General features: G+C 47.2%; 1 protein-coding gene across 5 annotated transcripts; it reads left to right on the top strand.

Annotated features, from left to right (window-relative positions):
- Positions 1-7,529: 7,529 nt before the first annotated feature.
- Positions 7,530-23,084, top strand: TMEM269 (transmembrane protein 269). 5 transcript variants are annotated; one of them, XM_082687153.1, is made up of 7 exons: positions 7,530-8,412; positions 9,521-9,629; positions 12,436-12,574; positions 16,544-16,641; positions 17,214-17,357; positions 17,938-18,138; positions 22,255-23,084. In XM_082687153.1, exons 1-7 carry the CDS (start codon positions 8,398-8,400, stop codon positions 22,389-22,391), a joined length of 843 nt encoding a protein of 280 aa, XP_082543279.1. In that variant the 5' UTR covers positions 7,530-8,397; the 3' UTR covers positions 22,392-23,084. The 5 variants fall into 5 exon arrangements, with proteins under 5 accessions (XP_082543279.1, XP_082543278.1, XP_082543281.1 ...); XM_082687152.1 differs by having other exon boundaries at positions 7,532-8,412; positions 17,935-18,138; XM_082687155.1 differs by lacking the exon at positions 9,521-9,629 and having other exon boundaries at positions 7,533-8,412; positions 12,430-12,574; positions 17,935-18,138.
- Positions 23,085-27,838: the final 4,754 nt, after the last annotated feature.

Genomic DNA, 27,838 nt, shown 5'->3' on the forward strand with positions numbered 1-27,838 from the left:
AAAAAAAAAGGTAGGGGCGTGCCTGGGTGTTCAGTTGGTTAAGCAGCTGCCTTCAGCTCGGGTCATGATCCCAGCGTCCTGGGATCAAACCCCGCATCAGGCTCTCTGCTCAGCAGGGGGCCTCGTATACCCTCCCCTCTGCCCTCTGCTCTGCCTACAGAGAGATAGAGATATCTCTCTGTCAAAGAAATAAATAAAATCTTAAAAAAAAAAAAAGAAGAAACTAAGGGTTGTTGGAGGGAGGTGGGAGGATTGGGCTAGATGGGTGTTGGGGATTGAGCAGTGCATCTGTTATGATGAGTCCTGGGTGTTGCACGTAAGTGATAAATCACTAAATTCTACTACTGAAACCAATATTGCATATATGTTAACTAACTAGAATTTAATAAGAAACTTGAAAATTAAAAAAAAAAAGTTGGGGTCAAGGCTAGTTAGCCGTTAGGGCAGCTCTGGCACAGGACGGGGTTAGAACCTGACAGGGTCACCCAGGTGACCCATCACTCATTTCACAGGGGAACGCTTTGACAAGTCAGCTGTAAAAGCCTCTGTTGGATATGGCCTTGGGGACACGTGTGCACGCGTGCGCACATGCACACACACAGACATATTAGTGGTACAGTAGTTGATTCTGACTGCAGAAGGTTCCCGAGTTTTTCACAAGCTCCTGACCTGCATGCTAATAACACATTTGGAGCCGGTGCTTATTAGTCGTCTGTTGCTGCACACATGACCAAAAACATGGTAGTTCAAACCAGCACACGTTTATGGTCCCCTAGTTTCTCTGGGTCAGGAGTTGAGGCACACTTCCCTGGGCCCTCTGCTTCAAGGTTTTCACAGACCGCAATCCCATGGTTGGCCAGGGCTGGGTTCTCATCTGAAGGCTGGAGAAGGGCCTGTCTCCCAGCTCACTTAGGCTGTTGGCAGAATTTCAGTTCCTCAAGGGTGTTGGACTGAGTTTGTTGACTCTTATTAACCCCAAACTGACTTCAGTTCCTTGGCACATGGGTCTCCCTGACATGGCAACTTGATGAAAACCAGCAAGGACGAGTCTGCCAGCAGGATGAAAGTGCCAGTATTGTGTAGTCTTCCTCACGGGAGTGACAGCTCATCCTTTGGCTGTGTTCTGTCTGTAAGAAGCAAGTCAGAGGCAGGCCCACGCTCGAAGGAGGGAATTACACAAAGGCAGGAATGCCGGAAGGCAGAAATCATTGGAATCCCTGCCACAGTGCTCAGCTGAGAGGGAGAAAAGAAGGTCCTGGGAAAAAGGCAGTATCACCAAGTGGCTAAGCATGGTAGTGTTCAAGTCACAGATCTGGACCTGGACTCAGGTCTGACAAAATCACCTTCCCAGCTGGTATCCCCACTTCCTCATGGATCCCTTCTCCAATCCATTCTGCACACAGTCATCAGCTTGGGCTTTTTAAAATACAAATCCTCCTCACGGGACATTTCATAACCACTGTAGCAAAAAAAAAAAAAAAAAAAAAAAAAAAAAAAAAAAGTCCTGCCGTTCAGTAAGGTGCACTTCCCGCACTGACCACCAGGTAGTGCCATTGCTCTTTGCTCTTCCGCCAATTAACCAAGCTTCGGGAAAGTCCATGGCAAAGTGAAGTGATTTTGGAGGTAGCATCTCAGAGTGAGGAACTAGCACGCACTGGCTATAGACAGTAACCATTTGCCATTCACCCAGCCATTTACCCATTCAACCATTTTACTTTTATTTTTTTTAAGATTTTATGTATTTATTTGACAGCACAAGCAGAGGGAGAGGGAGAAGCCGACTCCCCACCGAACAGAGAGCCCAATATGGGGCTCAGTCCCAGGACCTGGGACCATGACCTGAGCCAAAGCAGACTCTCAACCAATTGAGCCACCCAGGCACCGCCCCCCACCCCGCCTCATTCAACCATTTTATAAGTATTAAGTGCCTTCTAGGATCCAGGTTTTGGAGAAAACACAGCTGAGTAAAACAGGCACCTGTGTCCAAGGAGCTCTCAGCCTAGTGGGGGAGAAACCGAGTCAACAATTACAATGTGGAATAAAAAGGGCTATGACAGTGGTATGCATGGGATATGCAGCACCACATCAGGGTACCTAACCCAGCTTGGAGAATCTGGGAAGACTTCTTGGAAGAGCAGACGCCCATGTAGGTATTGAAAAACAAGAGGGGCGCCTGAGTGGCTCAGTGGGTTAAAGCCTCTGCCTTCGGCTCAGGTCATGGTCCCAGGGTCCTGGGATGGAGCTCCACACTGGGCTCTCTTCTCAGCAGGGAGCCTGCTTCCTCCTCCCTCTCTGCCTGCCTCTCTGCCTACTTGTGATCTCTGTCTGTCAAATAAAGAAAAAATCTTTTAAAAAGGAAAACAAAACAAAACAAAACAAAACAAGAGTTAGAGCTTGTTTGGAGACCCTGACTGTCCTCTGCAGGACAGTTGTCTTTGGAGTTTGGAGTAGGGTTCATTTATTTGTGAATGAAGAAAGGGATCTCCATTTAACAAGCCGTGTTAACCAAACCAGTCCCGGCAGGCAGGAGGGTTGGAGTGAGGTAAGCCCTGGCTAGAAAACTTACTTCTAATAGCTAGGAGATAAGTAGTTGAAGAATGGTAGGAAAAGGGATTCCAGACTATGGAATATATGACATCTGGGGAGCTGCAGCCAATTTAAAGTGAAGAATGCAGGCCAGGGGCCACAAGAGAAGGTTTAATTGAAAGATTTGGGGTAGGGAGTTGGTAATATTGGCCTTTTGACATCAGAGGAGGAGGGTAGGGAAGATGAGTAGGAGCTTCCAACCCTAGTCTAGGCAAGCAATGGTGAAGGTCTGAGCGAAGGGAGCAGTGATGGAATGAGACATACAGTTTCATCAACTGTAAGATGTACTGTTCTTCTCCCACGTTTTAAGATCTCTGGAACTTGGATGCTTCTAAAAGTCAGTGGCATGTCACAGTTTCAGTGGCAGCATTTTTTTCTTTCTTAGAACTGCAGAACATAATGGTGTGTCTCACGTGTCTTAGAAGGGTTGGCGTCTTGGATTTGATGGAAGTATGGCATTTTTTTTTTTTAAGATTTTATGTATTTATTTAACAGAGAGATCACAAGTAGGCAGAGACACAGGCAGAGAGAGGGGGAAGCAGGCTCCCTGCTGAATAGAGAGCCCAATGCTGGGCACGATCCCAGGACCCAGAGATCATGACCTGAGCTGAAGGCAGAGGCCCAACCCACTGAGCCACCCAGGCACCCCGAAGTATGGCATTTTGAAGCCACAATAGACTGTATCTTGTTAACTAATAAGATGGCAGGGGATGACTGACAAGAAGGACTCTCAGATAATGCTTGAATTTCTAGCTTGAATGCTGATCTGGATGGTGGGGTTCCACTCAACAAAATAGGGAAGGGGGAGACATCCCTGATATTTCCCAGAATGATGAGTGATCTGTATTTGCTTTATTAGCTCACCATGCTGGCCCTGTCCAGGCTCACTGGGTGTGAGTAGCAGCTGACTACACCTCCCTTTCTCCATCCTAGCTGTCTGGAAGGAGGGTTTGCTATGTCCTTACCTTCTCAAGTTACCTGTCAGTCCACAGGCATTGAGAGTATTGGTGTTGTAGATACCAAGATGATAAATACAGCTTAGTGAGCTTTTATTCTGCCAAGCATATCATTATCAGATTTAATTTTCGTATAACAACTGTCTATGAGGTATATAGTATCCTTGTTTTAAGACTTTATTTATTAGAGCATGAGAGAGAGCAAGAGAGCAAGCACAAGTGGGGCTATAAAGGTAGAGGGAGGAGAAGTGGACTCCCCACAGAGCAGGGAGCCCAACATGGGGCTTGATACAGGACCCTGGGATTATGACCTGATCCACAGGCGTATGCTTAACTGACTGAGCCACCCAGGCACCAATAGTATCTCTGTTTTTTTCTTTTGTTTTTTAATATTTATTTATTTATTTGACAGAGATTACAAGCAGGCAGAGAGGCAGGCAGAGAGAGAGAGGAAGGGAAGCAGGCTCCTTGCTGAGCAAAGAGCCTGATGTGGGGCCCCGTCCCAGGACCCTGGGACCATGACCTGAGCCGAAGGACCCTGGGACCACAACCTGAGCCAAAGGCAGAGGCTTTAACCCATTGAGCCACCAAGCACCCTAGTATCTCTGTTTTATTTATTTATTTATTTATTTATTTATTTATTAAGATTTTATTTAGTTATTTGACAGAGATCACAAGTAGCTGGAGAGGCAGGCAGAGAAAGAGGAGGAAGCAGGCTCCCTGCTGAGCAGAGAACCCGATGTGGGGCTCGATCCCAGGATTCTGGGATCATGACCTGAGCCGAAGGCAGAGGCCTTAACCCACTGAGCCACCCAGGTGCCCCAATATCTCTGTTCTAAAAAGCGGAACATCTGCCCAAAGATTAAGCAACAGGCCCATGGTTATATAGATCGAACAGTCCTGTTTGATTCAAGTCTGCCTATAACCAGTCCTAGGGGATCCCAACATAGTCGTATAAGGAAGTTAAAACACGAAAGTGACAGTAAGCTGTGCTTATGGGATGCTATTGGAGGCATTCCCTTGGGTGTGTAGTGATGAGCATGGAGGGGCTGTAGATCAAGGCCCAGACAAGTTAAGTAACTTAACCAAGGTGATGCAACTCCTAAGCCGGGGAGCCCATGTTTCTGGCACTAAAGCCTGTGCAAAACCCTCATGCACAAGATGGGGTTCAGCCCTTAAGGAGCTGGAGCTTGGGAGGAAGGAGCTACAAGTGCCTGGAGTAGTTATTTCTAAAGAAGTTTCTGATTCAGTGGACCACCCTCTACTTGAAAGCTCGTTTCTTCATTCTTATTCAGGGTATTAGGATCTCCTGCCTTTTTTCCCACTTTGCTGACTACGCCTTTTCTGTCTCCTGACACCAAGCTTTTGGATTGCTCTGGGGCCTGTTCCTTAACCCTCTTTTCTTCTCCCTGTTAGAGGATCTAATCCGTCCCCAGGGATCACATGCCACCCCCATCCTGCTGACTCATTAGCCTGCCTCCAGCCCCGGTCTCTCCCCAGCTTCACGCAGCCTTGTCTATCAACGGCCTCACTTGACGTCATTACAACCCTAACGTGTCCAAACCCAAAGTCTTGAATTCTGCCCCAGACGTGTTTCATCACGAGCCCCTCTCCCGCCATCAACACCTCGCTCCCTCTGTTTTTTGAGGCCAGAAGTTTAAGTTATCCTTGATTCTGCTTGTTCTTCCCACAGCAGTCAGCAGGTCTTCTCAGCCATCTTCAAAATATTATCACAAACCTGACAGCTTCAGCCCCTGCCCCTGGGGCCAGACCACCGGTAACTCTGGCCTGGACTAGCGCAGCGGCCTCCCAGCTCTGCTCCCTGCCCTCTTTCTCCCCCTGCTTCAGTCTAGCTCCACCGAGACTGGGGACATCGTCCTTTACAAAGAGAATTCGGGGCATATCCCCACTCTTTAAAAATGACCCAACGATTTCTCATAACACTTGAACAGAATCCAAGCCTCTTGCCAAGGTTCTGTGGGAGCGTTCTCCGTACCCGCCCTGTTCCTGATGACCTTGTCCTTTCAACAAATCAAGCTCATTTCTGCTTCTGAGGTTTTGCATTCCTGCCTACAAAGTTGACCCCAAGATCTTTGCATAGTTTGCGGCTTCTCGTCATTTTGGTCATTGCTTGCATATCACTTCACTGATCACCTTCTCAGAAATACCAACCCCTCCCACGTCCGAGTGACTGCTCAGCCTGCTTTGTTTTCCATCGCCCTTTTCATGAGCAGACATACTGCTTGCCTTTCCTCCACACTCAAGCTTACGTTCTGTAAGGACAGAAGCAGTCTCTGTCTTAGCCACTGCTCTGTCACCTGAAATAGTGCCTGGGACATAAAAAATACTCTAATAATGTATGAGTGCACGGACACCTATGTCTGTGTACTTATATCCTGCAAGGGATCTAAGTCAGTGTCATAAATAGAAATTAATAGAAATATCATGGAAGTCACAAACAATTTTAAATTTTTAGTAGCTACATTAAAAAATACAAGCAGGTGGGGCATCTGGGTGGGTCAGTCATTAAGCATCTGTCCTTGGCTCACGTCATGATCCCAGGGTCCTGGGATTGAGCCCCACATCAGGCTCCTTGATCAGAGGGGCGCCTGCTTCTCCCTCTCCCACTCCCCTTGCTTGTGTTCCCTCTCTCGCTGTGTCTCGTTCTGTCAAGTAAATAAATAAAATCTTTTATATATATATATATATATATATATATATATATATATAGACAGGTGAACTTAATAATATATTTGAAGTCTACCTGATATATCCTAAATGTTAACATTTCAACAAATACTAAAAAATTATATTTATATATTTTATATATATATATTTAAACTAAGTATTCAAACTCTGTTGTTTTTTTACACCTACAGCACATCTCAATTCGGACTAGCCTCATTTCAGGAGCCAAGAGCCATGTGTGGTGGCAACCACATTAGTACAAGCGTAAACAGTCTAACTTTACAGTTCTTGTCCTCTACTTCCTTGTGAGATCCAGAACAGAAGGAAGCTAGAAACTTCTGACAGCTGCAGACACGTGTCTTTTGTAACCGCCCTTGCTTCCTCTCCCTGTTCAGAAGGAAGCTTTGGTGATGTCCAGGCTAATAGAGGCATGATTGGGTCCTTAGAATAGTAATAATGATAATGACGGAGCTTCTACTCTGTCCTGAGCACTTCGCTTAGTTCACACAACAATCCCCTATTACAGATGAGGAAATAGGTTCAGGAAAGCAAAGTAACGTGTTCAGATTTACACATCCGGTGGTGTTAGAGTGGCCATATGAACTTGATTAATTGTTAAAGCCAGCATTAGAATGCGTATGCTGTAATTTTTAGTCTGCCACTAATGGTCCATGTGGCGTGGACAAATTAAGGTAAGCACAGAGGGTAGAAAGAAGCTGACCTCTTGTTTCTGATGCCTCCATCCTCGTTTTCTCTTTTATTTTCTCAGACACCTTAGGTCTGACTTTAGTGTTCAGGTCTTAGCTCCATCATTTATGAAAATCAACAAATCCTCTATTTCCTCTTCTGGAGAACAGGAATGCTAAAACTAATGCTGAGAGCATTTGAGAATGGCCAGGAAGATGATAAAGATGTCTGTAGAGCATTGAGCACAGCGCAGGTGGCTAGTCGCCACTCAGGGCATGCTCTTTCCCCTCCAGGTTGCTAGGAGAAGCAAAGTGTCATTTGACCACCCAATTCCATCTCTTCTCTTGCATATTCTCCTGTGGGGTCCTGGAAGCCATTGCGGCGCTAACCCAGCGTTAGGGCAGGTGGGAGGATGTGGGGCAGGTGTCAGAAGTTGTGTCTGGGAACCTACCCAAGCTTCTTCCTGTAGCACATTATTCATCCAGCTGCCAAACCTAGACCCCTCAGAGAGGCTTTTACTTTCTCCCTCTCATTTCTCTCCCACACCCTTGGGATGCTTTCACAATCACTCCTAGTCCAGCTACTTCCTCCTGTTCCCTTCTATTGCGGTCCCACAGTATGTCCTTGCTCTGGGCTGTCTCAACTCTCCTGTAGTTTTTTTTTGTTGTTGTTGTTTTAAAGATTATTTATTTATTTATTTGACAGAAAGAGATCACAAGCAGGCAGAGAGGCAGGCAGAGAGAGGGAAGGAGGCAGGCTCCCCGCTGAGCAGAGAGCCCCATGCGGGGCTCGATCCCAGGACTCTGGGATCATGACCCGAGCCAAAGGCAGAGGCTTTAACCCACTGAGCCACCCAGGTGCCCCAACTCTCTTGTAGTTTTACAGAGCCTTCATCCACAGTAGCTGCTAGAGTCATCTTTCTGAACGATCCTGACCATGTCACTTCCCTACTTTCAACTATTTTCAGGACTAAGTGTAAATTACTCGGCTTATCATTCATCCACCCAACAAATACTGGAGTGGGAAGGGGGACTTACCATATGCCTAAGCAGTTCTTACAGGTGCAAAGAGCCATGAACCAGACAACCAAAGCCCTGCCCTGGAGGCCCTTCACAGTCTGGACCCCAGCCAGATGCCCACCTTCCCCAAAGCCCTTCCAGCCCGCCTGCCACATGCCCTGCCTGCACTCTGGGCTTTCACCTCCCAAGCCTCCCCTTGCTGGCCACCATAGAGAGACCAGTCCTCTCCTCTGATCCCTCCATTCCCTAAGGCGCCCACAGGGTGGCCTAGGCTCCTCTGCTAATTGAAGCCCCTCTTTCTGCCAAATAGAGCCCCCTGCCCCTCCCCTGCCTCTCGGGGATTGTGAGCTAAGAGCCAGGGTAAGAGGCTTGGGACCTGTGCGGCTCCTCCAGGCCCCGGCTGGCCTGCTCCACCGCACAGGAAGCGGGTTAAGAGTGCTGCCCTCACCCCCCCTCCAGGGATGTCTGGTCCCCAGGTAGGCATCGGAGGCAGCGCACGTCCCTTCCCTGCGACCAGGTCCCCGGAGGAGGGCTGGTGTGTGTGTGTGGCACCGTCCTGGAGGCCAGCCTGGCTCCCTCTCTTCCATCTTCTGGTGCGGGGTGGCGTTAGGGCTGACTCCGTAGCCCGTTGGGGCCGGGACCCTCCTGCGGAACGGCAGGCGGGGAGAGGGTTGTGGCCATCTGTGGCGAGAGGCAGCCTGCGGGGCGGGGCGTGCGCGCATCTCTAACTGGAGGGGCTGCGCCCTGTGTCCCCGCCGAGCGCATGCGCACTCCAGTTTGCGCCCGGCGTTCAGTTCAGGCGCGGGAGCTGCACGGCCTCGGGGGCATACGCCTCTCCCTTCTCCGCTGCCCACAGTTTTCGCGGCCTGCCATTCCTGCTGGCTTTTCTGCCCTCGCTGCCCTCGGGACTGGCTTCCTTTTCTTCCCGTTCTCCTCTCCACTCCCAGCCATATCTGACCCAGACACCTCCTGGCCAGACATCACCGCGACGATACAGGGTCACAAGGGCATATCCCCAACGGCGGCCTCCCTGCCCACCGCACCTCCAGTCACCACCCCCCCCCCCCCCCCGAATCCAGCCTCCTCATTGTGCTTTGGCACCTTTCTTCGCTTTGCCAGGAGGGGGCCCCCCTTCGTCCTTGGATGTTTCCCCTGCTGCCACAGCAGACATAGGCTGGTCTTCCCTGGCGCACCGCAGCAAGGGGACGTCCCCTGTCCCACAGGAGCCTTGCCACGCTGCCTTGACTTCCCTACACGGATCTGCCTCCCTTACCAGACTCCTTGCCTCTTGAGGATGCAGCCGAGCTCTGTTCTCTCTGTCCCCAGACACAGTCCTGGCTCGGAGCAGGCATCAACACATGTATTTAAAAATGAGTAAATGGAAGATTGTAAGCGTTGGGTAGATGCTGGGTGTGCTGAGGATCTGGATGGTTGAGAGTTCATCTGAGAAGGCTTCTTGGAGGATAGACTGAACAGACTCTGGCAGGGGAGAGATGTGACCTGGTGCAGCCAGAGGATGTTGGGGGAGCACTAGAGGAACATCCTCTACTAACTTAACAATCATCGAACAACTTCTATTGTCAGGCCTCATGCTGGGCACAGGGGACCTCAGCCTGCGCTCCAGTTGCTTCCCCTGTAGTAGAGGAGGAAGACAGGATAGGCTGCGCCAATGCAGAGTGCCTGGGGTTACACGGTGAGCACACAGAGACGCCGCAGAGTAGAGGAGCGCCTGGCTCCGGGGAGGGGAGGGGCTCAGGCTTCCCTGAGAGCAGAGGGAGAGCAAGGGACAGTCGAGAGAGGAGGCTGACAATGGAGCCAACCTTATCATAAGGGCTTATACATCAAAGGAAAGAGATGGACTCCCTCCTGGGCGCCTGGGGAGCCACAGACAGCTTGCACAAAGTCCTGCCGGCCACACTCCAGCAATGCCTCTGCTAGGACCCTCTCATCCGAGAAGACTTCTCTAAGCTCCCTGTCAGGCTGGACCCCTCCTCTGTGCTCCCCTGGCAGCTTGTCCACTTCCCCTTCTCTGTGCAGGTGTTGAATACCTCTGTCTTCCGTAGCTCCTTGGGACTTGAGACCAGGTCTTAATCTCCTCCGTGTCCCAAGCACCAGGCACTGAATCTTTCTCATGACCAAATGTTTGCTGAATGAATGGATTGCTCCTTTTTTCTCTGGCTTTCTAGAGCCCTTACTCTGAGGTCCACATTCTTTCATACCCAGAACCTGTGCAGTATGCTGAAAATGGCATTTAATTGGAAAGGAGGAGGCCAGATTCAAATCCTGGCTCCATCATTCACTGGGACAAGTCATGTGACTGTCTTGAAAACAGTTTCCTCACCTGTAAGACAAACAGTCTGGGAGTCCCCACATGCATGCATGAGTCTTGTTTCTCTGGGTAGACTGAGCATGCCATGAACATTTTCCCCAGGACCTAGCTTGGTCTGAGCTTACAGGGAATATGATGCTCTGTTCTATTGGTTGGTAGAGAGCAGAGTGCAGAGTAGGAGGGAAAGAACAATTAAGGTGACATTGTAAATCCTGTTTTGCCACGGCTGGTGTGACTTTGAGCAAGGTTCTTCTCCTCTCTGAGTCTTCTTTGCCTTATCCTGTGAGTAGGGATAGTAACCCTCATCTGGTCGACCCCACGAAGCCAATGGAAGCCATGAATGTGAAAGTGCTTCCTTTGGATGAAAGGGATAATATAGTAGATAATTGACCATTAATTTTGAAAAGTAACCAAAGTAGTGCAGTTGAGGTGTGTCTGGTAATTGGCAGAAGTGCCCCAGGTATGTGCTGACTGCCTCTGAGGGGCAGGGAGGCTGGCTTGCTGCTCTCCAGGCAGGAGTGGGCTGGGTAGGGCGCTGAGGTGTTTTGTCTTGTGGGGGTCAGCCCTGAGGCCCAGGAGAGCCTGGGAAGAGGCGTTTTCTCAGGAGGGAGTTCACAGCCAGCCCTTGGCTCCTTCCCCTCCCTCCCCTCCCTGATTTCTCAGGCAGCATTCTTCCTGTCTTACCTTTGGAGGGGCCCTGACGTGAAAGGGTCTCAGGAGTCCTGAGGTCCTTGGTAAATGTCCTGGGGGAGCAGTGAGCCCCACCAGACTGCCCTGATAAACTCCCAGTTCTAAACTCCAAACCCAGCACCTCCCAGCCTCTAACATCTCGGTGACTGGGTTTATGGGAAAGGACCCTACTCTGTCTTAACTCTTGCCCAGACCAGAAGGGCCCACGGCTAGACACGGGCTGAGTGGAGGCAGAGGATCAATTTCCTCCCCTCTCAAATGACTGATGATTAAATGAGGAAAAGGTCCTGAAAACACCTTGGAACTTGTATATTTTCCTCGGGGGGCAGGATTACCGTTTGTGGGTAGCATGCTGGCAGCAACCAGCAGGGCCCCTCTGTTCCAGAGAGCCCTGAGGCTCTTTCTCCCAAAGAGACTTCGGGTCACAAGGAGTTTGTGTGTACGGAGTGCATGTTTGGTCTTAGAGGAAGAATGGACCCAGCCAGGCTGTGAGAATCTGCAGGCCCAGCTGATTCCCCACCGCCCTGAGGGGCTGGGAGGTGTGAGAAGCCCTGGGCCAGGCTGCTCCCACAGGGGGAGGCTGATGCTGCCCTCCAGGGCTGGCCAACCCAGCTCCTCCTTGGTCTCCTACCCCACAAAGCTCCTCCTGCTCAGAGCTGTGCCCTGAGCCGAGGAAGCACCAGACTGAGAACCCAGTGGCAGGATTACCTTCTACGCACCTAGCACATGACTTTGAGCCAATGTCTCAGTTCTCTGAACCTCAGTTTTCTCATCCATAAAATCATGACAACACCATCTTCTGAGGTCGTCAGGATCAGGAGAGAGAACACAGTGGAAGGGGACTGTGCACTATCCACTGTGCTGTCCATGTTGTGTGGTGTCCACGTTCTATGCTGTCCACGTTCATTTCTTGTTTCTCACCTCTTCCTCTGCGGGAGCTGGGCCTGCTTGTTCTGGTTGAGGCCTGTCAGAACAGGACCTTGGGGCACCCCAATAGCAGCTCTGTCTGAGGGAGCGAGCGCAGCTGGTGGGACAAAGGAGTCTGACTCCATAGCTATCTCTTCTGGGCTTTCTACCCCTCAGGGACCCTCTTCCCCTGGGCTACTCCAGGGGGGTGAGAGGGTTACCTTTCCCCAGTGTTCTTTTTTATTCAAAAAGAATAGAATAGAATTCACCATGTGGGCTGGAGGGAGGTCTGCACTATAGGCAAGGGGTACAGACAGAGGGCGTGGAAACTGGTCTGCGGGCTCACTTGCTTGGCCGTTGCCCTTTCCTGAGACACTCGTCCTCAGCAGCTTTGTCTTTACCTCCTGGTCTCCGCCATCTGCCTCCTGTCTCTCTCACTACGGTCAGTGAAACAGTGTTGGGAGGGTGCGGTTCGGGGATGAGGTCCGGTGAACAGGAACTGCCTGGTCCCTGGGAGCCTCTTTTGGGACTCTTTGACCTTGGGAACCTTTTACCCCTCTCCCCTGAGCCCCAGATCCGTGCACCAGTTTCTTCCTGACCAACGACCAGAGCTGTCTCCAGATGAATGAATTTTCTTGGAAGGATGTCACCAACGCCTTGTCCCTGGCCAACCTGATCCTGGGGCTCTTCTCCATCTTCTGCAGCTTCTGCAAGTAGGTCTGGGGCCCAGCGGGCTCCTAGTCAAGAGCTAGAGCCAAGGGCATGAGGGAAGGAGTGGGGAGCCTAGGGAGCCAGGCACTGAGGCACAGAATCAACCAGGGGCAGGAGAAAGTGGAGTGGGTTGGGAGTCATGGGGTCAAGATCCTAGCCTCAGTTCTACCGCCATCCTGATATGCGACTTTGGCTAGGTCACATCCGGAGCCTTGGTTTCCCCATTGCTAAAACAAGGAGCGTGCACTGTGATCTCTGTAATGCTTTTGGGCTATGGCTGTCTAGAATGGTTTTTGCGAGAAAAATCAGAGGTTCTGTTCTGGTGGCCCTTACATAATTCTCGGGGAGGCAAGCTACCATTTGAAATTTTTGATTCTTAAATTTGAACCTATGATGTGGGGAATATTTACAATTAGCACTATTGTGGAAAATCTGAGACATGTATATGGGCCTCTACAAAGCAAAGCAAATTATATTTTATAGGGAAATTCTGTTTCTGTAAATTGAATCATATTTCAATGACTTGGCAAATCAGTTCTTTAAAGAGAAATCTTTTATAATGCAGATATCTGCCTCCTAACTATTTGCTTCTCTGTAACCATCAGCGCATGAATTCTCTGGATCCATTTCTCATCCATAAAATAAGATGATCTTACCTGATGATGTTCGAGTTCCCTTCCAGTTTGAAAATGTTATGATTCTCTAAGTCTGGATTTGTGGAGTCTTATAAAGTAGATCATACCTGCAAGAGAAAACTTCTGTCTTCTTCTAGTCTAATCTTTTGGGAGTATATTTTTTTAAAGATTTTATTTATTTATTTGCTAGAGAGAGCACAAGTAGGGGGAGCCACAGGTAGAGGGAGAAGCAGGCTCCCCGCTGAGCAAGGAGCCCTATGCAGGACTCAATCCCAGGATCCCGGGATCATGACTTGAACCAAAGGCAGACATTTAAATGACTGAACCAGGGAGTGTAGTTTTTTTTGTTTTTTGTTTTTTGTTTTTTAAAGATTTTATTTATTTACTTGAGAGAGAGACAGTGAGAGAGAGCATGAACGAGGAGAAGGTCAGAGAGAGAAGCAGACTCCCCATGGAGCTGGGAGTCCGATGCGGGACTCGATCCCGGGACTCCAGGATCATGACCTGAGCCGAAGGCAGTCGTCCAACCAACTGAGCCACCCAGGCGTCCCTGGGAGTGTAGTTTTTATGGCAGGTTGGTAAACCCAGCTTCCTATAGACACATAGGTATGGATCTAAAGGAAGGTAGTCCTGAGGTGGTTTAGAGACTGCTGAAGTCTGGGGTCAGGCTCTCTGCTTCTGCTTGACAATCTGAGCACTGCAATCAGGGTGTAGACTCAGGAATGGCAGTCTAGGTCAGCCTTGCCTGAGACTGCGGTGGCTGCTTTCAGAGAGGTCTGGGAGCATGTGCTGGACTGCAGCATGGAATCCTTGAATGTAGGATCTGCAAGAGATCTTGGAAATCATTTAGAGCATCAAAATATGTGAGCTGAAAATGGATAGAACCGCAAGGAGAACTTGACAAATCCATTATCATCGTTAGGTATTTCAACACCCCTCTATGAGAAATTGACAGATCTGGTTGGCAGAAAATCAGGAAGGAGATATTTGAACTGAACTGCACCATCAATCAACTGGATCTAATTGATGTTTATAGAATATTTTATCCAGGAACAGCAGAATACACATTCTTTTCTTCACACATTCGGGCTATAAGACTGAGTTTAAATGTAAAAGAATAGAAATCATACAAAGTGTGCCCTTAGACCACATAGAATTAAAGTAGAAATCAGTAACAGAAAGATAACTAGAAAATCCCCAAATATGTGGAGGTTAAAGAACACAATTTTAAATAATACATGGATTAAAGAAGAAATGTGTTTTGAACCAAAAGAAAATGAAAGGACAACTTATCAAACTTTGTGAGATGCAGAAAAAGCATTAGTTAGAGGGAAATGTATAGCATCAAATGCATATACTGGAAAAGAAAACTGCTCTGTGAAAGACAATGTCAGGAGAATTGAAAGACAACCTGCAAGTTGGGAGAAATTATTTTCAAAAGGTACATCTGATAAAGGACTATAATCTAAAATAGACAAAACTTAAAAACTCGTCAGTAAAAAAATAAACAATTAAAAAATGGACCAATGACCTTAACAGACACCTCACCAAAGAAGATCTACAGATGGCAAGTAAGCATGCGAAAAGATGCTCTCCACCATATGTTATCAGGGAGATGCAAATTAAAATAGCGATGGGATACCACTATACACTCATCAGCCAATTCAATTGTCCAGAACACTGATAACACCAAAGGCTGGCGAGGATGTGGAGCGACAATGGGAGTACGACATGGTGCAGCCACTTTGGAAGACAATTTGGCAGTTTATTACAAAGCTAAACATACTCTTATCATATGATCCAGCAATCACACTGTTTGGTATTTATCCAAATGAGTTAAAAGCTATGTCCACATGAAAATCTGCAGTTGGATGTTTATGATGTTTTATGTATAATTGCCAAAACTTTCGGGCAACCATGATCTCTTCTAGTAAGTGAACAGATGAATAAACTGGTATTTCCAAAAAGTGTTACTTAGTGCTAAAAAAAAAAAAAATGAACTATCAAGCCATGGGAAGACATGGAAGAATCTTTAGCACATATTACTAAGTGAAAGAAGCTAATCTGAAAATGCTACTTACTGTATGATTACAATAATATGATATGATACTTGGAAAGGCAAAACTCTGAAGATAATTAAAAGATTGGTAGTTGACAGGGGTGAATGAGGAAAATGAACAGGTAGAACCTAGAGGATTTTTAGGACAGTGGAAATGCTCAGTGTGATACTATAATGATGGATATGTGTCATTACACATTAGTCCAAAACTATAGAATGTACAACACCAAGAGTGAACCCTAAGGTAATCTGCGGACTTTGGGTGATTATGATGTGTCAGTGGAGGTTCATCCTTGGTATGTACCAAGAATCTAAATGTACTATCTGGTGAGTGGTATTGCTAATGTGAGAGGCTATTCATGTGTGGGAGCAGGAGGTATATGGGAAATTTCTGTAGCTTCCTTTCAATTTTGTTCTAAACCTAAAAACTTCTCTTAAAAAAAAAAAGTCTAGAAGAACTGAAAAAATGGAGATGGAAAGTCAATAATGTAAGGTTTCCAACTCAGCAAACTAGAGGGGAGAATGCAAATTAAATCCAAAGTAAGCAGAAGAGAAGAAACAATAAAAACAAGAGCAGCCATCAATGAAATTGAAAAAAAAATCCATAGAGATAATCAGTGAAACCAAAAGCTGATTCTTTGGAAAGATCAATAAAATTGACAAGCCTCTAAGCAGGCTAACCAGGAAAAATAAAGAAAAGAAGACACAAAATACCAATATCAGAAATGAAAGAGGAGTCATCACTACTGATCCCACAGCCATTAAAATTATAATAGTGGAATCATGAGCAACTCTATAAATTTGATAACCTAAATGAAATGGACCAATTCCTTAAGTCATAAGTTACCAAAACTTGCACTAGGAGAAATAGATCATCTAAATAGGCATATACTTATTAATCTATATCTATTAAGTCATTTGGCACAAACCCCTCACTTTACAGATGGAGGAAGAGAGACCTAGAGATGTAGGGAATGATTTATCTGAGAATCCACAGTGAGATGGTTGCAAAGGCTGGGATAAAACATAGGACCCCTGGACCTTCGCCTGGGACTTAGAGCTGGAAGGGACCTTAATGATTATCTAGGGGGCTCCAAGCACCCCTTTCAGATGGTGGCTTGAGAGTATGGCAGAGGAGAGGGGGAACATGCAGGGCAGGGATGTGTGCCTGTGTGCAAGTGTAAGGAGTGTGTTGGTGTACTGGGGGGCAGGGAGGGGCTGGCCAGTGGAGATCATGAAAGAGCCGTCCTATTTGGACCTGCTGCCATACACTCTAGGAGATGTCACTGTGCCTCCTGGATGCTTCTGATCAGTTTCCTGTTAGACATGGCAGTCGGGGCGATAACCAGACACCTCAGCCTCTGCTCCAAGTCAGGTGAGTCCAGGCTTCAGACCCCTGATCCCTGACCCCAGGAGCCCCCATCTCAGGTCACCCCTCCCCCATGTCACATCCAGCCAGCCTCCATCATTCACCAGTCCTGTTCCCAGCCCTCCAAGGATGGCAGAAGCAGCCCTAGAGCCGTCCGGGAGCCCCACAGTCTAGAGCTAACCCCTGCTGGCTCACTTGTTAGCTTCAGCCATCCTTGCCCTGGCCTTGCCGTTTCCTTCTCTGCCCTGCCCCCAGTTGGGACAGAGCCAGGGATCGGGTGGCTGCAGTGGTGGTCAGGAGTGGGGAAATGAACAATCCCTCAGCAGAGCCGCTGGTTCCAAATACAAGAAAATGTTTTCGTGGAAGATTGTGCTCGCAAAATGGTTCCATAGCTTGTCAGTTTGCATCCTGTTATAGTCCAGTGCTGGATGCTGAAGGGTGGGAAAGTAAGACCTGAGAGGGGAAGAGTTGTCCAAGGCCACACGGTCAGCATGAGGCAGAGCCAGGGGGAGCCCACCAGAGTGGACTAAGGTGCGAGACAAATGAGTATAAGTTCTAACCTTGGCCTTCTGGAGCAGGAGTGGAGCTGAATGACTTGGCGGTCTACACCACCTTCGGCCTGGCCTCAGCCATGCTCCTCGGCGTGGACGGGCCTCTCAGCGGGTTCCTGGGCATCATCTATGTGTTAGCTGCTACCTTCCGCCTGTGTTTCTATTCAACTGGTGAGTGAACCCCAGCTCTTAGCTGAGCATGGGGAACCAGAAGCCTGGGGGTGGGGTGCGTAACTGACTCCTCCCCCTGCTTTGTGGAGTCCCTCTTCCTTCCTTCGCCTGTGCCCCAGGCCCACTGAAGGCTTCAGCCTGCCATGGCAGAGCCCTGGTGGGGGGCAAAGGCCTGTGGTTCTCCAACCAGCTGTACCTTTTTCTCACTGTGTGCCCTTCGGGTGGTGCACAGAGATTCCCGGAATCCGGAACTAGAGGTCGTCCTCCAGTTTTTCACAACAGATGGGGAAAAGGGAGCTCTACCACAGGCAGTTGCCTTGCCCAAGGTCACAATGCAAGGGAGGGTAGGTGCAGACCAGATAATTTCAGGAGACCCTTCTACGGAGCCATGGGGGATCCGGGACAGAGCCCGCCCCTCATCTCTGTGAATAACTAAATGCTTAACAGCCTCCCCCTGCCCTGCAAGGAAGAGGATTTGGGGCGTGGGGCAGGGAGGACCTAACGAGAGGGGCTGGCTTCGGTTTTGATTGCTTTAGAGCAGCGGGAAGCCACCCATGTCCCCTTCTTCTTTCTCCAGCAGGTGCTCAGCTCACCTACAAGGGTCTCCCCTGCCGCTATGCTTCCTGTGTCTTGGCCTCCACCTCCCTTCTGACCAAAGGCAACACGTTCATTCTCTCTTGCATGGCCTCACTTATGATTCTATTCATGATGGACCAGAGCTACTATCCACATGATGAAATCCTGGAGTCGGAGAACTGGAAAAAAATGGTGTATCTGGGAGGTGAGTGAGGAGGACTGCTCTCACATGTCACCACTGGCTGTTTATTGGCCCTGCTGCTCCGAGCTCCCGGACCCTCCAACAGGTTTATCATCATTTTGAGTGCATTTACTGGTTTACTATTTGTACACACTACACCTGCCCCCGGATAGAGAACTCTCTCTTGTTCAGGCTCCCTGGACCCAGGATTGGGCCAACTATGGGATAGATGCTCACAGAGCATTTGCTGAACGTTATCAAGTTCAGTCGGGAGCACCTGCCTTACCAGGTGCTGGGAACCAAATCTGTAAACTAGACAAACCCTTCCGTCCTCTAGCTTTACAATCTGATCAGGGAGACAGACCCCAACCCCATAATGGCAGAAATAACTAGAAACATATAGTTTTGACGTGTTGTGGAAGCACCGGGCCCTCTGACAGGGTGTTGGAGAGGGACCTAGTTAGATGGAAACGACCTGAAGGGGGAAAGGATGCTTCAGGAGCTGACATTTAAATGGAAACCTCCTTTAAATGGGTGGAAGTGGTGAAAAGGTACAAACTTCCAGTTATAAGTTAGTCCTGGGGACATAAGGGATAGCAAGGTGACCACAGTTAATGACACCATATTGTATAGTTGAAAGTAGCTAAGAGAGGAGAGCTTAAAAGTTCTCATCACAAGAAAGGAAAATGTGTAACTCTGTGTGGTAGACTTTCTGAACTGATCGTGTCACACACAGATACCAAATCCTCATGTTGTATGCCTTGGACTAATATGGTGTCATATGTCCATGACATCTCAATGGAACTGGGGGGAAAAAAAGAAAAGAAGTGAAACCTGCAAGAAGACTGGCTAGGTGGGTGAGGGGGTAGTTCAGAAGAGAAAAAGGTATTTTGTGAAGGCCCTAGGCTAGAAGGTGCTGGAATCATTCTTGCTGCCGTGTGGCTGGGACATGCTGAGAGGCGCTAGGGGCAGAAGCTGAGGCCACGAGGTGGGCAGGTTTTGGGAACTGATCCTAACAGCAAATGGGAAGTCTCTGAAGGGATTTCTGAGCGGCAGTTTTAAGGGGCCACTTTGACTAGCTGGCAGGAGACTGAGAACTGAAGGAGGAAAACGCACCTGCTGTCGCCTGAGAGGTGGCGGCGACAGAGCAATGAAGGGATTTGAGATCCACGTTGGGAACAGAGCCCTGAGGTCCCGGCCACACGGGGGCCCTGGCAGATGTTTCCCTAGAGTTCTCCCCAATTTAGGGCTTCCTTCAAGGACCGTCAAGGAATGCCAGTGTTTCTTCTTTGTAGATGGGCTTGTGGGAATAAGACAAACATCCAGGGGATGCCCAGTTTCTTCCTTTATTCCCTGGGGGTTCAGTCTGGTTCATAGGGTCCTAGGTTCCATCCTGACCCTCCCCTTCAGGTTCACATCCTTTCTCTGTAGCATCAGCGCTGATGGCCCTGCCCACGTTCTAGGCTCTGGGCCCCCCTGTGGCTCAGCTAGTAGAGGCAGAACAGGATGGAGAAACATCTGGGTCTGCAATTAAACAAGCCTGAGTTCAAGTTCCAACACCAGCACATTTTTAAAAGATTATTTACTTATTTATTTGAGAGAGAGAGAGTAAGCACAGGTGTCGGGGGGGGGGGTGGTGCAGAGGGAGCAGCAGAGGGAGAGGGAGAAGCAGACTCCCCATTGAGCAGGGAGCCTGATTCCAGGCTAGATCCCAGGACCCTGAGATCATGACCTGAACTGAAGTCAGATGCTTAACTGACTGAGCCATCCAGGCATCCCCACCAGCCCATATTAATTGCATGAACTTGGGCTAATTACCTCTTTGTCTTGAGCTCACTTTTCTTCATATATAAAATGAAGCCATTAATCCCTACCTCAGGATTCTTGAGATCAAAGGAGAAAATTTATACCCATCCTCTGGCACAGATGTGTCCTGTAGAAGCTTCTAGCCCCTTCTTCTCTCCACCTGCCCTCCTATCGCGTAGCAACAGTGATTCCCACAATGTTCTTTGCTCCTGTAGATACCACTGGATCCCCTCTCCTCAAAATAAACCATATACTTAGCCTCAGCCTTCCTTGGATTGTCTTGACTGTGTGAGTAAAGGAGGAAACTGTGCCTCACAGATTTTGACACTGTTTAATACCAGAGCTCTACCAGATAGATTTCAAAATGGCCACTTTGATATTCCTCTTACTTGGAGTGCAGACAGTCACCTTTTTATTGATTGATTGATTGATTAAATTTTTGAGAGAGAGAGAGCGAGCATGGGAGAGTGGCGTAGGGAGGGAGAGAGAGTCTTAGCCAGGCTCCATGTAGAGCCCAGTGCAAGGCTTGGTCTCGCAACTCTGAGATCATGACTTGAGCCAAAATCACCAGTTGCACCCTTAACTGACTGAGCCACCCAGATGCTCCTATTTTATTCTTTTAAAGATTTTTATTTTTAAGTAATCTCTTCATCCACTGTGGGGCTCAAACTCATAACCCCAAGTTCAACTTGCATGTTCCACCCACTGAGCCAACAGGGTGCCCCACCAATCTCCTTTCTAGATTGAGGTTCCATCTCCTCCACAGAGCTTCTGAGAAGTTGGCCTGTGACTGCTGAGGCCTTATGTCACATATTTTCCAGGACAACTAAAATATTGTCTCATTGCCTCAACAGATCAATGACTATTCTTAAATATTAAATATCCCAAAGTTCTGATCCGTCTCTGTTATGGCTTCTTGCCCTTAGAAGTGGTCTTCTGTCCAATCAGATGTTCTGATTTCTCTTGAGGAATGCGTGGTGGTGATCCCCATGGACATACCCCGTACTCTCCCACCCTCTTTTTGAGCTCTCTGAGGCTGAGTGTCTACTTTGTACAAAGTAGACATGGGTTTGAATCAAGACCTTCTGAAGGTCACATTCCCTCAGTCTCCTCATCTGAAAAACAGACTTATTCCGAATCACAGGATTATTTTGAAATGTATGTGGAACAATCTTTGTCACATACCTAGCAGAATGTCTAGTGCCGAGAAGATATCCCACAAGTGTTGGTGCCCTTTTGCCTTTCAGTGGTGAATATGAGATTCAAATGTCTTGGGGGTCCCCCAAGACCACCCCCAGATTCATTGAATCTCTAAGGACTCACAGGATGCATATAGTTGTACTCATGGCTAAGATTTGTCACAGCAAGAGGACACAAAATAAGAGTAGCTAAGGGAAGGTGAGGGTGCCTGGGTGGCTCAGTGGGTTAACCCTCTGCCTTCAGCTCAGGTCATGATCTCAGGGTCTTGGGGTCAAGTCCCACATCGGGCTCTCTGCTCAGCAGGGAGCTTGCTTCCTCCTCTCTCTCTCTCTGCCTGCCTCTCTGCCTACTTGAGATCTCTCTCTGTCAAAAAAATAAAATCTTAAAAAAAAAAAAAAAAGGGAAGGTGAAAGGGGCAAAATCTGGAGGGAACAATGTACAGGCCCCCCAGTACCCTCCCTGTGGAGCTAGTTACCCAGCACAAAAAAACACTCATGAACTCTTGTCTACCTGGAAGCTCTGTGGAGACTCAGTACCCAAGGTTTTCATGGGGGCTGGCCACATTGGCACTCTTGGCCTAGCAGTACCAAAATTCTGATTTGCACTGAAGGAAATCCATCTCAGGACCATCTAAGCACAGTGAGCCACTCTTGCCCACTAGGGAAAGTTCTATATTGGTATAGAGAACTGTTTACTAACCATGTTCCTAGACTCCAGCCAAGGACTAACTGGGTAAAAGCAGAAGCAGGCCATTCTAGGGAGAGCTGTCTTCGGTCTGCTGCACTCTTCTGCCTGGGGGTAACATCATATTGGCCATTGTCACGTGCTAAACTTGACACAATTGTATATATATTTCTAACAAGGGGACTGGGCGACTCAAATGTATTCTCTGCTAAGACTGATTTCTGATGTGAATTTGACGAAACGGAACCTGAGCTTGCGATCGGTTGTAGTCATCTCATTACAAACACACAATACCTCTCAAAGGCAGGGCTCGTGTCTCATTGGTTTTTGTCTCTTCAACCCACGAGTACAGACCAACGGGTGAGAGGATGGGGAGGGGGAGAGAAGAGGTTGGAAAATACATGAAAGAGAGCTTCATAAAAACGGAGCGTTTGCCTTTTCTTCTTCCAGGTATCATCATGCTGCTTTTGTCTCCGTTCTCCCTCACTGCCTTTTACTGCCTGCTGTGGTCACTCTCCTACATCTTCTTTCCAGATGCTCTGTGGGGCAAAGCAGCATGTCTCAGGCTACAGTGCCGAGAAAACTGAACAGCTTTACCCACTGCCGCTGGCCTCTGTGGTCTTTGTGCCGGCACATCGGGCCAAGCCTTGTCGTAGCCTCACTAAACCTTTTCCTGTCTCCACGTCTCCTGTGTGCTGGATAACATGTGGCCTTGAACCAGGGCAACCCAACATCGGGCCAGCGGCCTTCACTTTCTCCTCTTGCTCAGGGTTCTGAATCCCTTGGGGACAACAGTGGTTTATGTCCTAAAGAATAGGTTTTCCAAGCTGAAGTTGGGCCTTGCTGACTTCCAGCCCTGTTACCAGATGGGGGTCCTGGTGCACGCAGGTCAATCCCTTGGAAAGGAGGGAAAACCTTTGGTCTCCACCTTGGTCTGGTTGTTAAGGCTCCAGGGGCAGGACAGGGCTTACTAAAGTGGTTCTTAAACTTGCCGGCTCCGGCTCCGTAGAGCTCGTCACTGGACAATGGCGGGACAATGGCGTTGCCCAGTGTCAATGTGCATAAGCTTTTGTGACTTAAAATTCTGTATTTGAGCAGTCACAACATTTGCCTTTTGCTTCAGTGGAGAGATTAGACACCCTGGCAGCTTGATGGCACCACCTGGCTTCCTTCCTTCTGGTTTTTTTCCTAAATCGTAAAACATTAAACTCCTGATGTTCAAATGCCACTTTGTATTCTAAAATCCAAATTGAATAAAAATAAAGAGTATTGTATGGAAACTTGCAGTTGCCCCTCACAGAGAATTTAGGCTGGCTGAAGGCAGTGACACCCCCCCAACCCAGCATGGCCTCTGGACCTCCCACCTCCAGGCCATGTACCCAGAGATTGTTGGTTAGTTCAGCCCTTTCCTCAGCTCTGGAGCCGGAGCACTTTTTACCTAAGTTCTTGAAGTTTGCATTAAGTCTAAAATTAGATTTTTATAAAAATAACAATCCAGTGAATCAGGAGGCTATAGCCTGGCTTTCCAGGAATGGGTAGCGCCGTCCTGGTCCCGGTCCCCACGGCTCTCTGTCCATGTCTCTGTTATATCATTTATGTTTGTTAGGTGTCCCAATAGTTGGTCCATGATTAAAGGAGCAAGACTGATACAAAGCGAAGGTCAAGCAAAGCTTTATTTCACACCAAGCATCAAGAATCAAACCAAACATTCGAGGCCACGCCTCTTACAGAGACGGTGACCTCTCTCTGCTTCACAGACTAGCTTTTAAGGACAAAGGCCATGTGGTTGGGCCTGGCCACGCACAGGTGGCCAATGAAATTGTAACACAGAGAGAAAGCTGCACAGTCATGTTAGGTCCCACTTAGTGACCAATTGAATTATAATTTACCCTAGTAGTTATTTGAACCAGCCTATCCTCTTGGTCAGAACTGAGGCCCAAAAGGTGCCCAAAGGGCGGGGCCCATACTCCTTGGTAACTAGGGAGACAGTATGCGCCCTCCCATTGATCGGATGTCTCCACCTGGCCTGACCCACCCTTGTATTTGGGCTTTGTTACCTGGGACTGGTTTCCGGGACTTGTTTTTAAGTAAGTCCCCTGGGGGAAGGGGGGCGGGGACAATTTAAGTTGTAAACAACAAAGTTACTGTTTAACCGGATGGAAGCGCTCTGGCTAAATAGGTCCTTACAATGTTTTGTGTGTGTGTGTGTGTGTGTGTGTGTGTGTGTGTTTTATTTTTTTTTTTTTTTTTTTTTTTTAAATATTTTTTATTTTATTATTTATTTGGCAGACAGAGATCACAAGTAGGCAGAGAGGCAGGCAGCAGTGGAGGGGGGAAGCAGGCTCCCGGCTGAGCAGAGAACCTGATGTGGGGCTCGATCCCAGGACCCTGGGATCATGACCTGAGGGGAAGGCAGAGGCTTTAACCCACTGAGCCACCCAGGTGCCCCATGTGTGTGTGTTTTAAATTTAAAGATTTTATTTATTTATTTGACACAGAAAGAGAGAGAAAGAGATCACAAGTAGGCAGAGGCAGGCAGAGGTAGAGGAGGAAGCAGACTCCCCGAGGAGTAGAGAGCCTCATGCAGGGCTCGATCCCAGGACCCTGGGATCATGACCTGAGCCAAAGGCAGAGGCTTAACCCACTGAGCCACCCAGATGCCCCATCATTTATGTTTTTATGGGTGGATGACTATGTCTGCATCCCATCAGATTTCAGGCTCCTTCAGTTTATGTTTTTTAAAATGTCTGCTGTTTACCACAGTCCCTGGTACTCAAAAATGTTTGTTTTATAGGCAAATAGATTTCCTTGTGCGTTCTAGTGGGTTAGGTGCAAGATTACTATAATGTGGTAAGAATCTTACAAATATATACCCAAATACACATACAGATACATGATGTCCTTTGGTATCATCCCCTTATTTCAGAGATTCCACACTTCATCAAAATATTTAGGAAATGCAGCTGGAGAACTGTGTTCACATAAGCTCTTGGAGGCCAGCTCCTAGCGTCATGCCTAGACATAGCAGGTGCTCAAGAAATACTGTCTTCTGGGGCACCTGGGTGGCTCAGTGGGTTAAAGCCTCTGCCTTCAGCTCAGGGCATGATCTCAGGGTCCTGGGATCGAGCCCCACATCGGGCTCTCTGCTCAGTAGGGAGCCTGCTTCCCTCTCTCTCTCTGTCTGCCTCTCTGCCTACTTGTGATCTCTCTCTCTGTGTCAAATAAATAAATAAAATCTTAAAAAAAAAGAAAAAGAAAAAAGAAATACTGTCTTCTGAACCAACCAAACCTAGTCTACTAGGCTACTGAAGATTAGGCAACAACGGCCTCTTTTGAGCTGCATTAGTTATCAGATTTGGCGTCAAAGGATTCTGGCTACTTCTAAAACTTGAAACTACATTCAAAGAAGAAGATGCAATTCCGAAAGAGGATTTCCTTGTTGCTTTTGAGCCACAGCAACAGAGTGAAAAGAAATATGTAGACCTCCTAAGGGGATTGCTTTGAAAAGGGAAATACCCATTTGGATACTTGTTTGCACTTTGTTTGTAACAATTCATACTTCATTGCCTCAAACAGTTTAGGTTAGTGATGCAAGGATAGTAAAGTGTAGGACTATGTGCTTCCTCCGAACTACATGGAAGGAAGGCTGCCCTTCTACGTGGTTTCGGGGACTGAGGATGCATTAGCTGTGCAGGGCTTTACTTCTCCAGTTAGCAATAAAACTTAAAAAACAGAACAGGTAAAACAGGACATGTAATAAAATAAAACAATATAAAATATAAGCTATTCTAATGTAGAAAAGCTCTCAGGAACAAGTGGGAAGTCTGGGACTTTAAAAATATACTTCTCAGATGAATGCATGAAGTCAGAGGGGTTCTTTCTTAATTCAAGGCAGTTCTGCTACTTCTCAGCTTGGGATGGAGTATAGATTTCCCTTCCAGCACCCTCTTAATGAACCTGTGCCCAGTGAACAGGGACAAGTGACTGAGGAGTCTGCTTGGTTTTTTTTTGTTTTTTTTTTTTTTTTTTTTTAGCTCTGTGAACGTGAGTGAAAGGTTTAATCTCTCTAAACCCATTTCCTTAACTGTAAAATGAATTATTTACTACCTCTCTGGGTTGCTTTGTGAATTAAATATGATGACACATAAATAACTAGAATAGAGAATGACTGTAAAAGGTATTAAATAAAAGATTGCTTCTCTCCTTCTAAACTTCTAAATTTCCTCCCTTCCCATTATATACCCTTCTATTTAAAATTATAGTAATAATAATAGTTATCAGGGTGCTTAGGTGGATCAATGGGTTAAGCCTCTGACTTCGGCTCAAGTCTTGATCCCAGGGTCCTAGGATCGAGCCCGGCATAGGGCACTCTGCTCAGCGGGGAGCCTGCTTCCCCCTACCCCTCTCTGCCTGCCTCTCTGCCTACTTGTGATCTCTCTCTCTGTCAAATAAATAAATAAAATCTTTAAAAAAATAATAGTTATCATTTATTTAGTCTTTTCTATGTGTAGGAAGTGTTTCTTGCACTCTATTCTTTCACTCAATCCCTCACACAACCCAATGATATGGTGACTACAGGCTTAAGGTTGGCAGTTCACAAAGTGTGGTCTATGACCCCTGGAGTTCCTGAGAACTTTTCAGGGTTAAAACTATTTTCTTTTTTTTTTTTTTTTTTTTTTTTTTTTTTAAAGATTTTATTTATTTATTTGACAGAGAGAGATCACAAGTAGGCAGAGAGGCAGGCAGAGAGAGAGAGAGAAGGAAGCAGGCTCCCTGCTGAGGAGAGAGCCCGACGCGGGACTCGATCCCAGGACCCTGAGATCATGACCTGAGCCGAAGGCAGCGGCTTAACCCACTGAGCCACCCAGGCGCCCCTAAAACTATTTTCTTAATAATCTTAAAATAAGGGGACACCCGGGTGGCTCAGTCAGTTAAGCATCCGACCTTGATTTTCAGCTCTGGTCATGATCTCAGTGTCCTTGGATTGGGCCACTTCAGGCTCCCTGCTCAGTGGGGAGTCTGCTTGAGGTTCTTAGTCTCCTTTTCCCTCTGCTCCTCCCCCTGTTCATGCGTGCACACGTTCTCCCTCTTTCATAAAAATAAATAAATCTTGTGCTCGCTTCGGCAGCACATATACTAAAAATAAATAAATCTTAAAAAGAAAATTCTAAAACAGGGACTGAAAATCACTGCTGTCATACTCCTAATGGTGCAAAGCAATGGTGGATAAAACTTCTGGCACCGAGTGAATCCAGGCAGGGGCACTAAATGGCCTGGGTATTCAAATGTACTTTTCACTATCATATGTTCACAGTAAACAAAACAAAACAAAAAATGTTTCATTTATGACTGTCCTTGACAAAGTAGTAAAAATTATTCATTTTATTAGACCTTGAGGATACATCTTTTCAATATTCTGTGCAACAGCAGAAAGCATGTATGAAGAACTTCTGCCTACTGGAGTTAAGGGAGTTGTCTCAAGGAAAAGTACCGTTTTGAGTTTGAGCTGAATTAGCTGTTTTTCTTATGAAATACCAAAGAATAACTGAAAAGCTTGGCTGTTCAGACTTGGTTTTCTCAAAATATGAGCTGAGACTGTCATCAAAAAAGTTTTTGTTACCAAGAATAAAATTTGAGCTTCCCAGTGAATTTGGAAAACATATGTACTAACCTTGAACTTGACAGCTTTGCAATACTCAAAGACTTTCTGATAAGATCATGGGAGATATTAATGAAAAATTTATATTTTATAATGTATAATAAAATGTGTAAACATTTAGAAGATCTGTATAACTCAGTGAAGCATGATGTTGTAAGATCATGCATAAATGATCCATTCAAAAGGCAAGAGGAAAGACCAGTGGATTTTAATGTAATAGAGTACAGAAAGTTCATTAATGTGGTATCAGATTTCAAGTTGCAACTAATCTTTAAAATCTACTACCTGCTAAATTTTGGTATAGTGTCAAAAAAGAACATCTAAAATAATCATTAAAATACCCTCTTCTTTTCAACCACATATCAATGTGAGGCC

The sequence above is a fragment of the Mustela nivalis genome (genome assembly GCF_964662115.1).
Source record: "Mustela nivalis genome assembly, chromosome: 10".
NCBI classification, from domain to species: domain Eukaryota; kingdom Metazoa; phylum Chordata; class Mammalia; order Carnivora; family Mustelidae; genus Mustela; species Mustela nivalis.

What these genes read in the sequence shown, in the direction of transcription:
- TMEM269 (XM_082687152.1), top strand. An exon ending in CAGCCTCTGCTCCAAGTCAG is followed by an intron (nt 16,642 to 17,213) that starts GTGAGTCCAGGC and finishes CTTCTGGAGCAG; the next exon opens with GAGTGGAGCTGAATGACTTG. An exon ending in CCTGTGTTTCTATTCAACTG is followed by an intron (nt 17,358 to 17,934) that starts GTGAGTGAACCC and finishes TTCTTTCTCCAG; the next exon opens with CAGGTGCTCAGCTCACCTAC.